The 12,212-nt window shown below is 38.8% G+C and overlaps 1 protein-coding gene across 7 annotated transcripts in view; it reads left to right on the forward strand.

Annotated features, from left to right (window-relative positions):
- Window positions 1-12,212, forward strand: part of ERCC6L2 (ERCC excision repair 6 like 2) — a 427,384-nt gene that overhangs the window by 249,663 nt on the left and 165,509 nt on the right. For 6 of the 7 annotated variants that reach the window (XM_029617631.1, XM_029617627.1, XM_029617610.1 and 3 more), the window contains 2 exons: window positions 5,224-5,376; window positions 8,072-8,152. In XM_029617631.1, the coding sequence (XP_029473491.1) occupies window positions 5,224-5,376; window positions 8,072-8,152 (234 nt within the window). Of the gene's footprint in view, window positions 1-5,223; window positions 5,383-8,071; window positions 8,153-12,212 lie in introns of those variants that run through there. The other variant, XM_029617648.1, reaches the window with a different exon arrangement.

Raw genomic sequence — 12,212 nt, forward strand, 5'->3', positions numbered from 1 at the left:
AGCTGAGGCCCCCTCTTCGGCCTCCTGTTGCGTCCTGGGACCTCAACATTGTCCTGGCGTGCTTCTCGCGTCCTCCCTTTGAGCCGCTACATTCCTGTGACATGAAGTTCCTCGCCTGGAAAGTTATATTCCTGGTGGCGATTACTTTGGCTTGCAGGATTATTGAGCTTCAGGCCTTGGTTACGTACCCGCTGTATATGAGGTTTTTTCGCGATCGTGTGGTCTTGTGTACGCACCCTAAGTTTCTGCTTAAAGTTGTGACCAATTTCCACCTTAATCAGTCCATCATTATACCCACCACCTTTCCTAGGCCTCATTCCCACCCAGGGGAACGGGCTCTTCATACTCTGGACTGCAATAGGGCCTTGGCTTTCTATTTAGATCTCACAGCCAGTCACAGGCAGTCCACTTAGCTCTCTGTGTCCTTCGATATGAACAGGATGGGAGTGGCTGTGGGTAAACAGACGATATCCAACTGGCTGGCAGATTGCATTGCCTTCTGCTATGCGCAGGCAAGTCTTCCGCTGGCCACCAGAGTTAAAGCTCACTCTGTGTGGGCCATGGCGATGTTGGTGGCTCATCTGCAAGCAGTCCCCATCATCAAAATTTGCCGAGCTACAACGTGGAGTTCTCTGGACAAGGATGGGCTTGAGGACAAGGATGGCCTGGACAAAAATAGGCGTCAGGACAATGCCTTTGGGCAATCCATCCTGCGTAATTTGTTCCAGACCTGAACCCAACTCTTCCTGCCTAGTGCCCTAGTGGGAGCCAGGCAGTCCCCTGTTGACCAACAGCACCGCAGTTGTTGCTGTGCCCGTTGGCACTTTGTTTGGTAACTGTTGGTCTTTCCTGCTACTGGGGACAGCCTGGAACTTGGTATTCACCCACATTTGAGGAATACCATCCTGCTTGTCCTAGGAGAAAGTGCAGTTGCTTACCCTGTAACAGGTGTTCCCCTAGGACAGCAGGATGTTAGTCCTCAGGAATCCCACCCACCTCCCCACGGAGTTGGATTCTCCTTCCGGTTTGTTGTTTTATTTTTTTGCTCGTGTTTTTTTTTCTATGTTATGAGAAATTGAAGTATGACCTCCAGTGGATGCGCGGATAGTGGCATGTTGGGCATGCTCAATGTGCTGGTGAGAGCTTCTAGAAACTTTGACAAAAGTTTTCCGTGCCGGTTTCCATCAGATGATGTCATGTGAGAACTAACATCCTGCTGTCCTAGGAGAACACCTGATACAGGTAAGCAACTGTGCTTTCTCTGGATGCATTGCACTATAATGTGCTTATGGAAAATATGAATTGCATCTGTAAATAGGAAAGATCTGGCTACTTTAATCCATACTTCAGTTACTAATCAGCTGGATTATTGTAACACTTTATACCAAGGACTTCCAGCAACTAGTTTGAAAAGCCTACAGCTTATACAAAATAAAGCAGTAAGACTTCTTGTAGGTAGTAAAGAAAATGATTATATTTCTCTTATGTTATGGGACTTACATTGATTTCTATTGAGACTAAATTTAAATTTAAAGTGTTACCACTGGCTTGTAGGTTTTTACATTTGGGGATTTCAAAATATTTATCTGATCTTTTGAGATAATATGAATATTCTAGAATGTTGCGTTCATCTCAGCAAATGCTGTTGATAGATCCGCATTTGCAAATAGCTCATTTAATGTGTATGATGTTTGCCGGTTTTATCTGAATCTTTGGAATTTAATTCCATTGGATCGAACACAGTTATCTTCATTTTAGGAAAAAAAGGCTTTGCTCAAGCATTTACATGAAGTCTCTTGGTTGAAGAGTGTTTTTTACGAATGAGTCAATAGATCTGTATTGTATTGAGGGACACTGCATTTTAAGATTGGGTATAGGTGATTTATTTATAATATATTATTTTTGTTTGTATTTTATGGTATGTGTGTGTGTGATTATTTTATTGCATCCCACTTAGATGTGATTACTGAAATGTGAATAATCAAATAGTGTTAAATAAATGTCACTCCCTGAAAGAATTTTGCTGATGCATTTCATTCTAATTAGTTTTTCTGCCAGAGGTTCACATTAAAAGTGCTTGAAGCACTGAGGGTAGATCTGATTGAAAAGTATTTTATTTTTTATTTTTTTAATGTTAATAGGGTTAAGGTAAAACATTTTACAATGAGGACAATAAAGTAATGGGATAGACATAAACATTTCTTAGTAATAGAAAGGTAATAAGGATATCAGCTTTTAGCATGCCTAAGTTCCTTTGTTCAGATAAAATCTGCTTTTCCCTTCAGGATTAGCCTAATTAAATTTTTAGGTAGTTCAGGGCATTTTCATTTACTGTTTACAGGTCGTTTCCTTGACAGGTGTGTGCAACTATTTAATATATAGGGGGGTGGGTGGGCATTCCTGAGGTACTTTTACTTTAATGCCGTTGTCATTGTGCCTGTGAACAAGACTTTTCTGAATTCTATGTGCCAATTTTCACCTGCTCATTACAGGAGTGGAGTAGTCGTCTAGTGGTTAGAGCAGCAGCCTATGACCCAGGGAAACCAGGGTTCAAATCCCACAGTTGCTTCTTGTAAGCCCTGTGTGGACAGGGCAATACCTATAGTACCTGAACATTATCTGCTTTGATGTATGCTTTGAAGTGCTGAAAAGCAGACTATAAAAAATCTAAATAAATAAATATCTAACTACTAAAATATAGGTCTTAAGTGTTGCATGTGTGATGGCCCTAGATCTTTATCTTTTTCATTTCTTCTTAGTCCCTCCCAACCTGGAAGGCTGTGATTGGTTGTATTTAGTGAGGTAATCAGTAAGAACGGTGTGGTCATTTTACATTAATTTTGGTCCCCCTTTTTAAGCTGGGCCATCTGCCCAATTGAAGATTTTTCCCCAGGAGAAGCCCTGCCTAAATTTGGAAGAGAGAGAGAGAGATTTTTGCCAGATTCCTTTTGGGATTTTCATTCTGGGGAAAGGAGACCAGCCCCTGGTCTCCTTTCAAGGGACCAGGGGCTGAAGACCAGTGAACCATCCCTTTATTCCCTAGGGGAGGCAGGCACTAGTGACAGCACTACTCAGCCTGGGATTTTTGAAGTCAAAAGCTTATTCTGTTTTGAGATTGGGACTGTTTAAAACTTGAACAGAAGACACCCCTCCCGGAACCAAAGGACAAGGGCATGGAGACCTCTGAGCCTTTTTCTACTCCCTAGAAGAGGCAAGCACCAGTGACAGCATAACATCAGCCACAGAGAGATTTTCAAAATAAAGAAAGTATTCTACTTTCCTAGCATGTGGATAGATGGATTCAGGACTAGTGGGTTATGCACCACTACCAAGAGATGGAGCAAGCTGACATCACAGTACATATAGTCCTGCCGTGACATCAGCCCACCAGTATTCTCTGTCTCCAGCAGATGGTGGATGTGCATTTCTCTACTAGGGATTGCTTCAAAGATTTAGAGGAGAATTATTTGGAGTTTGAGTTGCCCTGCTCCCTACAAAAGCAGAAAGCTCTACAAAGTTCTATTAAGTAAGGAAGTCTCATCCAAAAACAGATCCTATGCCACTATTCAGGAGCCTTTGGCAGGAAAATCTAAAGGATACTTACGAATTGTGTTTTATGCTCCACTGCATTCTTTCATCTTTGTGTGTTACATGTGGTGATGTCTTGTAGGTTAACTGGGAATGCTTGATGGAGCGCTGTCTTGTCAGAAAAAGAAGTAAAAGGGGATCGGACATATGTTTTTGCTTCAGCCTGGTATCACTTAGTGGCTATGACAACTATCATTTAGGTAGACAATAATAGAGGGCAAGAGATAACTTAGCAATATGAAAAGGAATTTCCTAATAACAACAAAGTGTGATAAATATCGGGAACTTGCAAAAAAGCAAACAAACCCCTAAGGGCCTGTTTTCAAAAATTCTTCAGTGCCTGCTTTAACTAGCTAAAATTTTCAGCCACAACCTAGCCAGGTAAATTGTGGCGGAAAATTCATATAGATTTAATATAGCTGGTATAAGGGCACAGGGATAGGTGACAAAATTTAAGCTAACTATCCCTGCTCTTAAGTTTGGTTTTGATCTTTGCTAGCTAGACCCCTTTAAAAATTTGCCCCTTATTACTGACCAATTAAGAATTTAGACTCCTATAGAGATCCATTGGTCCTAGAGGTAGAGGAACCATTTTTACAATGCGGCGTTTGAAAACTCCTTTGGACCTCTTATATACAATGGGCGGCAGCACCTCTACTTCAAACCAGTCATGAAAAATTTGTGTGCGGCTCAACTTTCGTTAGTAATGTGGGCATGCACCTTTTTATAAACAAGGTAGAGGTGAATTAGGTATGTCTGTCAAACCTGATTAGCAGGTCAGTATCCTGTTTGGTTGCATGAACACTGGAAACCTTCTTTTACATCTTGGCATTATTTACTGGAGGGAGAAAACCTAATGGAAATAAGATATGTTTCTGATTGATTTTTTGTTATTTTGGTCTGCCACTTTAGCAATAAAATGTTTTGTTTTCTTCTGGCTACATTAGACCTTATTTATAGAAGTGTTGCTCAATAAACTAAATGTCTGCCTATCATCATGAAGTTTTCATCATGATATCTAAGGGCATTCTTTCTGAGAAAGATGACTGTTTCTGCCAGCCAACATTGAGATCCAGTGAACTTTGTACAACCATAAGAACCTGCTGGAACTAAAGTTTTATAAAAATACAATTGGAAGAAGACATTTCTACGAAGCTTAATCGCTTATTAACTAAGTAGAAATTTAAAAACTATGGTAGACATATTACTTTTTATGGATGCCAGTACTACCATATTTTTGTCTTCATGACACTGTAGTCCTTGTGTATTAGAAAATGCCATGAAATGATATGACTGATAAAACTTTATGGTGCCTGTGACCATCATACCCATTAAAAGTAAATCAGTCAAGTTTAAAGAATCATTTAAAACAATGATGTTGATATTATTATTATTGTTTTATGTTTTTATTTGCATATAATCCCCCTTCTTGTCCCCCGTTCAGTCCACAGAAATTAGGCCAAATAATATTACACCACAAGGGTAATATCTGCCAGGGAAATTTTAACAAATATCCTCCCGGAGGAATTTCTGCCTGCTTTGACTAAAGCTATGTATATACTACAGATGCCAGGAATTTCTGACACATTGTTGGAGCAGATACTTCTGAAACTTCTTGCTTTTTTTGTCTTTTAGCAACTGCACTGTGTGGTGGTTGGAAGTGAGAATGCCAAACGATATTTTGCGGCTGTACAAGGATCAAAGGTGCATCAAGGAGAGCTCTTTGGTGTCCATAACCTTTTCAGGCTAAAGACCCAAGGGACCTGCCTCACAAGAGAGATCCTAGAGGTGTGAAACATTATGCTTAGCCTTCAAATAACAGTTTTGTGGATTTTTATTTCCTGAGATATTAGCAAGTGTTGACAGAGAAACTCATAGGCTGAGTATGAAAGATGAAGCAAAAGTGAAAAACAAAGCATATATATATTCCATTATATATCCAGAATATATGTGTGTGTATATATATACACACACACACAATAAAACCCCCAAAACAAATTCTTGGAGAAAAAGGAAAAAAGCACTTGAACTTTCAAACAAAACAACATAAAACTAATTTTTCAATTTATATAAGATCAATTTATTTATTACAGATATGTTAAAACAATGTTTTCAATTATTTTTATATAAAACCAACCATGTTTAATATTCCCTTGTAATAATATATTAATTGTCACTTGATACAAATACCTTGACAATAACCATATAAACCTCTACTCAACTGTTAACCCTCAACACTATTCTACTTCTAAGCTCAATCTCTCCCTGAAATACAATATATTTCCAATCATCTGATGTTAATCGCTGTTGGTCTTCTATATCAAAGAAATACCACACTACATTGAATTGCTTATATATACATTCACATGGTAGTGCTACTGTAACCCTTCAACACTACTATAGCTTGATATATTAACTATTATTTATAATCAGTACTATAACATGTAGATGTACAAAATGCATTTGTTAATCCCTCATCTGTGGTGTTTTCCGTTTATATTATTTTCTTCAGTCCCAACAAGGCCCTTGTTTCGCCTTCCTGACTTCTTCAGGGGAATTGACTCGAAGAGACCAAACACCAGTGAATAAATTGCTCCCATCACTTGATTCTGAACAAAAAGGAGTGGGTCAGAAAGAGCACGGGGTTCATTGTAGCCTCACGGCTCTCTGTTTACTATTTTGAAATACTCTTTTCTGAACCCTAGTGTTCACTGACTCGATCATTCTTCAACTTTGTGACTTGTCGATAGGAAAGTTTCGCCAAGGTTACTTTATATATGCCAAAGGCTTAAACACCTTACAAATATCACTTCTATCTTTGAGAAAAGAAACTTTTTAATACTCAAGAGGGATCAGGGCTTAAAGCTCACAGCTAACACCTTCACCGTCAGCCTTCCTGGTCAACTCGGGGTAAGCATTTCAACGCATAATTTATTTCAGAATTATCCCGGTCGTCCTTCACCACTCTCACTTTTCTACGAGTACCTGGCCGCCCTCATGGCGGCATCTACCGGTCTCACGGAATCAGTTGATAGCGAGTAGCACTACCATGTGAATGTATATATAAGCAATTCAATGTAGTGTGGTATTTCTTTGATATAGAAGACCAACAGCGATTAACATCAGATGATTGGAAATATATTGTATTTCAGGGAGAGATTGAGCTTAGAAGTAGAATAGTGTTGAGGGTTATTAACAGTTGGGTAGAGGTTTATATGGTTATTGTCAAGGTATTTGTATCAAGTGACAATTAATATATTATTACAAGGGAATATTAAACATGGTTGGTTTTATATAAAAATAATTGAAAACATTATTGTTTTAACATATCTGTAATAAATAAATTGATTTTATATAAATTGAAAAATTAGTTTTATGTTGTTTTGTTTGAAAGTCCAAGTGCTTTTTTCCTTTTTCTCCAAGAATTTGTTTTGGGGGTTTTGTTGTGTAATACGATAAAGCACAAGTTAAATATATGCACATTGCTTTTAAGTAACTACAAATCTATTGTAGGTAACACAGTGATATAATTATTCAGCTTTTTTTTTCTTTAGAAAATTTCTTGGACCACCTGTGGAATAAGTTTGATAAACTTCAGTTTAGAGCTTTAAAAGTAATTTTTTACATCACAGAAATCTTTCTGCATTCCACCTCAATTAGTATTTTACTCTGAAATAGCAGGGATTTGAGATCTAGATCAAGGGGCAACCATGCCATAGAGTTTGCATAGTGCTAACCTGTACCACTTGGTTATAGCTTGAGAGAAATCTCACTTTTATGAGTGGTGAACTTTACTGACTGCATTGTAAAAGGGAATTAAAAGGGTATTATGTTGATGCAAAACTTTTGATCTACAATTAGCACAAAGCTTTGTGTGCCAATAAACTCTAGGATGATATGTAATTGGTAGAATATGGAAATGTCCAACAATACACTTCTTTTGACACTTTAGATTTACTTACCAATCAAAAACGTGATGTGTCACACTGTCAGAGAAGCAAATAAAGTGCTCAGTAAATATTAAACATCTCTGCACCTTTTCATAGCAGAGGTGTTAATTTGAGTGCACTGGCCCAAGTCCACCTGTTCCTCCCTATCACTTAAATAGCAGCTGCCTCATTTCACCTTACAGGTACTGAGAATGATACTCAACCCTGCCTGCCAGCATCTTCTTTCTCTCTATCTTATGGACCCCACTGAGTATGCTCAGTGAGGTCCATAAGATATGTCATACTAAGGTCAAGATATGTCTTGACCTTAATATGGGAATGTGGGATTAGGAGATAGCCTGGCAGTCCTGGAAGGCATAAAAGAAGTGTCACTGCTTAAATAAACTCTCACTAAGCTTAAAGAGATGAACTAATGAAAATCTCTAAATTACCAAACTAGCATTATTGTCTGAAATTGTACTCTTGAAAAATTGTACTATTGCTTTCATTAAATTTTCTCAGTGACAAAGAATATTTGACTATTGTTCTTTCAGCGAGAGGGCCAAGTGGAAGCTGGAGTAATGACAGCCACTACACAGTTAAAACAAGAGCCTCCAGTACAGAAACTGGACATGGTGAGTGCACTGGAGGTTTAAGGAACCCCAGGAGATATGGCATGCCAACATCAGTTTATAAACTTATGAGACAGTGTTCCTTCCATTGGAAATTTCTTAGCGTAACAGTTACAAATTAGACTGTAAGCCCTCTAGGGATAAGGAAATACCTACAGTACCTGAATATAATCTGCTTTGAAGTGCCAAAAGGCGGAATATAAATTTGTAATAATAATACTTGTACACCAGCATTGCAAAGGTGCAGAAATTGGCTTGGTCACTTGGTATTTGTTTAGGGTGAGCTGTTTCCTAATAATATTTGGAATTGCAGCAAAGCAATTGCATCAAGATTTATTTCAGACGATATAAGACTCCAGGCTTTCAAAAAAGGAAAATATAAACAAAAATAAACTCTCACTAAGCAAGCTGGGCTGTTGGGACAGTTTCTTTCTTCTGGCTTATCCTAGTTTCAGTTTGTAGTCCCCTAGGATACTTGTATAGCCAGATTTCCAGTATAAGAAGGTTTGTGCCATGCTTTTCTCCTCTCTGGTCTCTGATGGGCCCTTTGGAGACCTCTTTAGGTTTGTTTGTTTTTTTTGGTTTCTGCTGGGATTTTAATCTGAAGGAAGAATTCCATTCTTGTGAGTTAGCTCCTTCCTGGCTAGGGGGGGCAATGTATTATAAAGTGCGGAAAGCGGGCGCTGCTCAGATCAACCATGGTTATTTATACTGGATTCGCTGCTGCATGGGTGTGTCTAGTCTATGGATAAAATATTCTAACAGTATTTTGTTGGTTTCCACTACACCTTGTGCTTGAGTCATTTTCAATCAGCAATTTTTAGTGTATAAAACAAGATCCTGGGAATTTCATCACTTTGAGAGATGGTCCTCCCTAAACCTTTGGTAATAGATAATCTGCGTTGTAGCCCATTACTTGCTTAACATCAGCAAAACTCAGCCTTCTGTCAGTGTTGGCTGCTGGTAGGTGACTTGACTCTCCATGACCAGGACGTTTCCCAGATAGCCAGAACCTGAATGACCTATCAGGAGGTCTTTTTGAAATTGATTAGAAAGCAGTTCATGTCCTCTGCAGGTACAGTCTTTAATAATGATAGTGCTGATGAAGTAGGATAATTGATGGTGGCTTGTATGGCTTGAATAATTCACATCAGCCTTGCTACTTTTCCAGCTGCTCCTACAAGGCCTGTTGCTGAGCCCATTCCTCCTAGGTCACTGATTGAAGTTATTGCTGGCCTTCAATAAAGGCTTGAAGTAGCCTTTCCATTGCGTCAGCACTGAAGCCCCAGCTAGGAAATAGAGAAAAACAGAAGGGGAGAGGAAGGGAAAAACTGCCTTCTCTCTTGGGAAATACTGCTGGGCTACTTGTCACTGCTGTCAATGAAAAAACAATTACACCATTGCCACCACTAGTAAAAATACAGAAATAAGCTTGGTCACAGGATATTTGGTATTAATAGACACAGTGTAAAACACCAGGCTTTCATAAAAGGAGAAACGAAAACAATCTGTCACTAAGCAAGTTGGGCTGCTGGGACCTTTTCTGCCCTTAGGCCTTCCCTCCTCGTTTCAGTTCTTAAGACGCCTGTGATGCTTGAATAGCCAGGTTGTGGTTTAGGAAGGTTTGTGTCCTTTCTTCCTCTTGGAGATCCAATAGGACCTCTGGAATTTTTCTTTCTTGTGTTTTTCTTTCGTGTTTCTGCTGGGCTTTAAACGTCTGGTGTTTTTCTTTCTTGGTTTCTTTAAACTTGAAGAGAAAAGACCCAGCCATGTGAGTCAGCAACTTTCTGACTAGGTTTTAATGTGAACTCTTGTGGTTCTACCAGTAGGTATTATTAGGTGGGCTGGCTTCCCGATCTGTATACTCCCTTTCAAACGCGTGCAATGATTTTCTCCCAGCGTTTCCTCCTGTCTCACCTTCTTTTTAGATATGCTAATATCTGGAACAAAGTTTGCAAAGGCTACAGAAAAAACCTGGCTGAATTGATACTACTCAGCATGGTTTTCCTTTTTTAAATTGTTTCTATTTCTTATGGATACCTCTGTGTATCATAGAACACAAAATAACTATAATTATATTTCAGCTATATATACTAGATTCTTTGTTTTATTTTTCTGTTCTAATTAATATTTAAGCATTATTGTATACATGGAAAGGTACTTGACAATAATTGGTCCAGCACATCATCCTTAGCTCGGTTGAACCATTGACCATAGGAATTGTCCAGGCAGCAAAGTGTTCTTGTCTTTATAAACTATTAGGCTTCTTTAAGATTTTTAAAAATCTTTTTCTTGTTGCTTCAAGCATCACCAACAATGTAAATTGCTATGATTTCCAGCAATAGCCTTGTCTGAAGAATCAGAACACATGACTCCCATTTTAGGCCATGCTATTAGCTACTTGGTAGGCTTATTGCAAATTATATACAATAGAGATGCAATTTTCAATAGTCCACATAGTTGCAAAGTCCATGGATACTTCTGCCTGAGAACTTTGCACTGGGTCTCAAAGGGAAATTGGGAGCATACTTTCCCTTTGAAAATTACCCAGGGAAAAAATACCCACAGAGATTAGCAACTTCTTTTCCTGCAGGTACTTTTTCCATTCAAAATAATACAACTAGTTTTGAAAATTAAAAACTTGAGAACATAAGAAATTGCCATGCTGGGTCAGACCAAGGGTCCATCAAGCCCACCATCCTGTTTCCAACAGAAGCCAAACCAGGCCACAAGAACCTGGAAATTACCCAAACACCAAGAAGATCCCATGCTACTGATGCAATTAATAGCAGTGGCTATTCCCTAAGTAAACTTGATTAATAGCAGTTGATGGACTTCTCCTCCAAGAACTTATCCAAACCTTTTTTGAACCCAGCTACACTAACTGCACTAACCACATCCTCTGGCAACAAATTCCAGAGCTTAATGGTGCATTGAGTGAAAAAGAACTTTCTCCGATTAGTCTTAAATGTGCTACTTGCTAACTTCATGGAATGCCCCCTAGTCCTTCTATTATCTGAAAGTGTAAATAACCGATTCACATCTACTCGTTCAAGACCTCTCATGATCTTAAAGACCTCTATCATATTCCCCCTCAGCCGTCTCTTCTCCAAGCTGAACAGGCCTAACCTCTTCAGCCTTCCCTCATAGGGGAGCTGTTCCATCCCCTTTATCATTTTGGTTGCCCTTCTCTGTACCTTCTCCATCGCAACTATATCTTTTTGGAGATGAGGCGATCAGAATTGTACACAGTATTCAAGGTGTGTTCTCACCATGGAGCGATACAGAGGCATTCTGACATTTTCCATTTTATTAACCATTCCCTTCCTAATAATTCCTAACATTCTGTTTGCTTTTTTCCAATCTTGCAAGGTCCTCCTGTAATGTATCACAATCCGCTTGTGATTTAACTGCTCTGAATAATTTTGTATCGTCGTAAATTTGATAACCTCACTTGTCGTATTCCTTTCCAGATCATTTATATTTATATATATATATATATATATAGAGAGAGAGAGAGAGAGAGAGAAAAGCACCGGTCCAAGTACAGATCCCTGAGGCGCTCCACTGTTTACCCTTTTCCACTGAGAAAATTGACCATTTAATCCTACTCTCTGTTTCCTGTCTTTTAATCAGTTTGTAATCCACAAAAGGACATTACCTCCTATCCCATGACTTTTTAGTTTTCTTAGAAGCCTCTCATGAGGGACTTTGTCAAACGCCTTCTGAAAATCCAAATACACTACATCCATTGGTTCACCTTTATCCACATGTTTAATAACCCCTTCAAAAAAATGAAGCAGATTTGTTAGGCAAGACTTCCCTTGGGTAAATCCCTGTTGACTGTGTTCCATTAAACCATGTCTTTCTATATGCTCTAAGATTTTGATCTTTAGAATAGTTTCCACTATTTTTCTCGGCACTGAAGTCAGGCTCACTGGTCTATAGTTGCCCGGATCGCCCCTGGAACCCTTTTTAAATATTGGGGTTACATTGGCCACCCTCCAGTCTTCAGGTACAGTGGATGATTTTAATGATAGTTTACAAATTTTTACTAATAGAC

This window comes from Rhinatrema bivittatum, chromosome 1 (assembly GCF_901001135.1).
Source record: "Rhinatrema bivittatum chromosome 1, aRhiBiv1.1, whole genome shotgun sequence".
Classification (NCBI taxonomy): Eukaryota; Metazoa; Chordata; class Amphibia; order Gymnophiona; family Rhinatrematidae; genus Rhinatrema; species Rhinatrema bivittatum.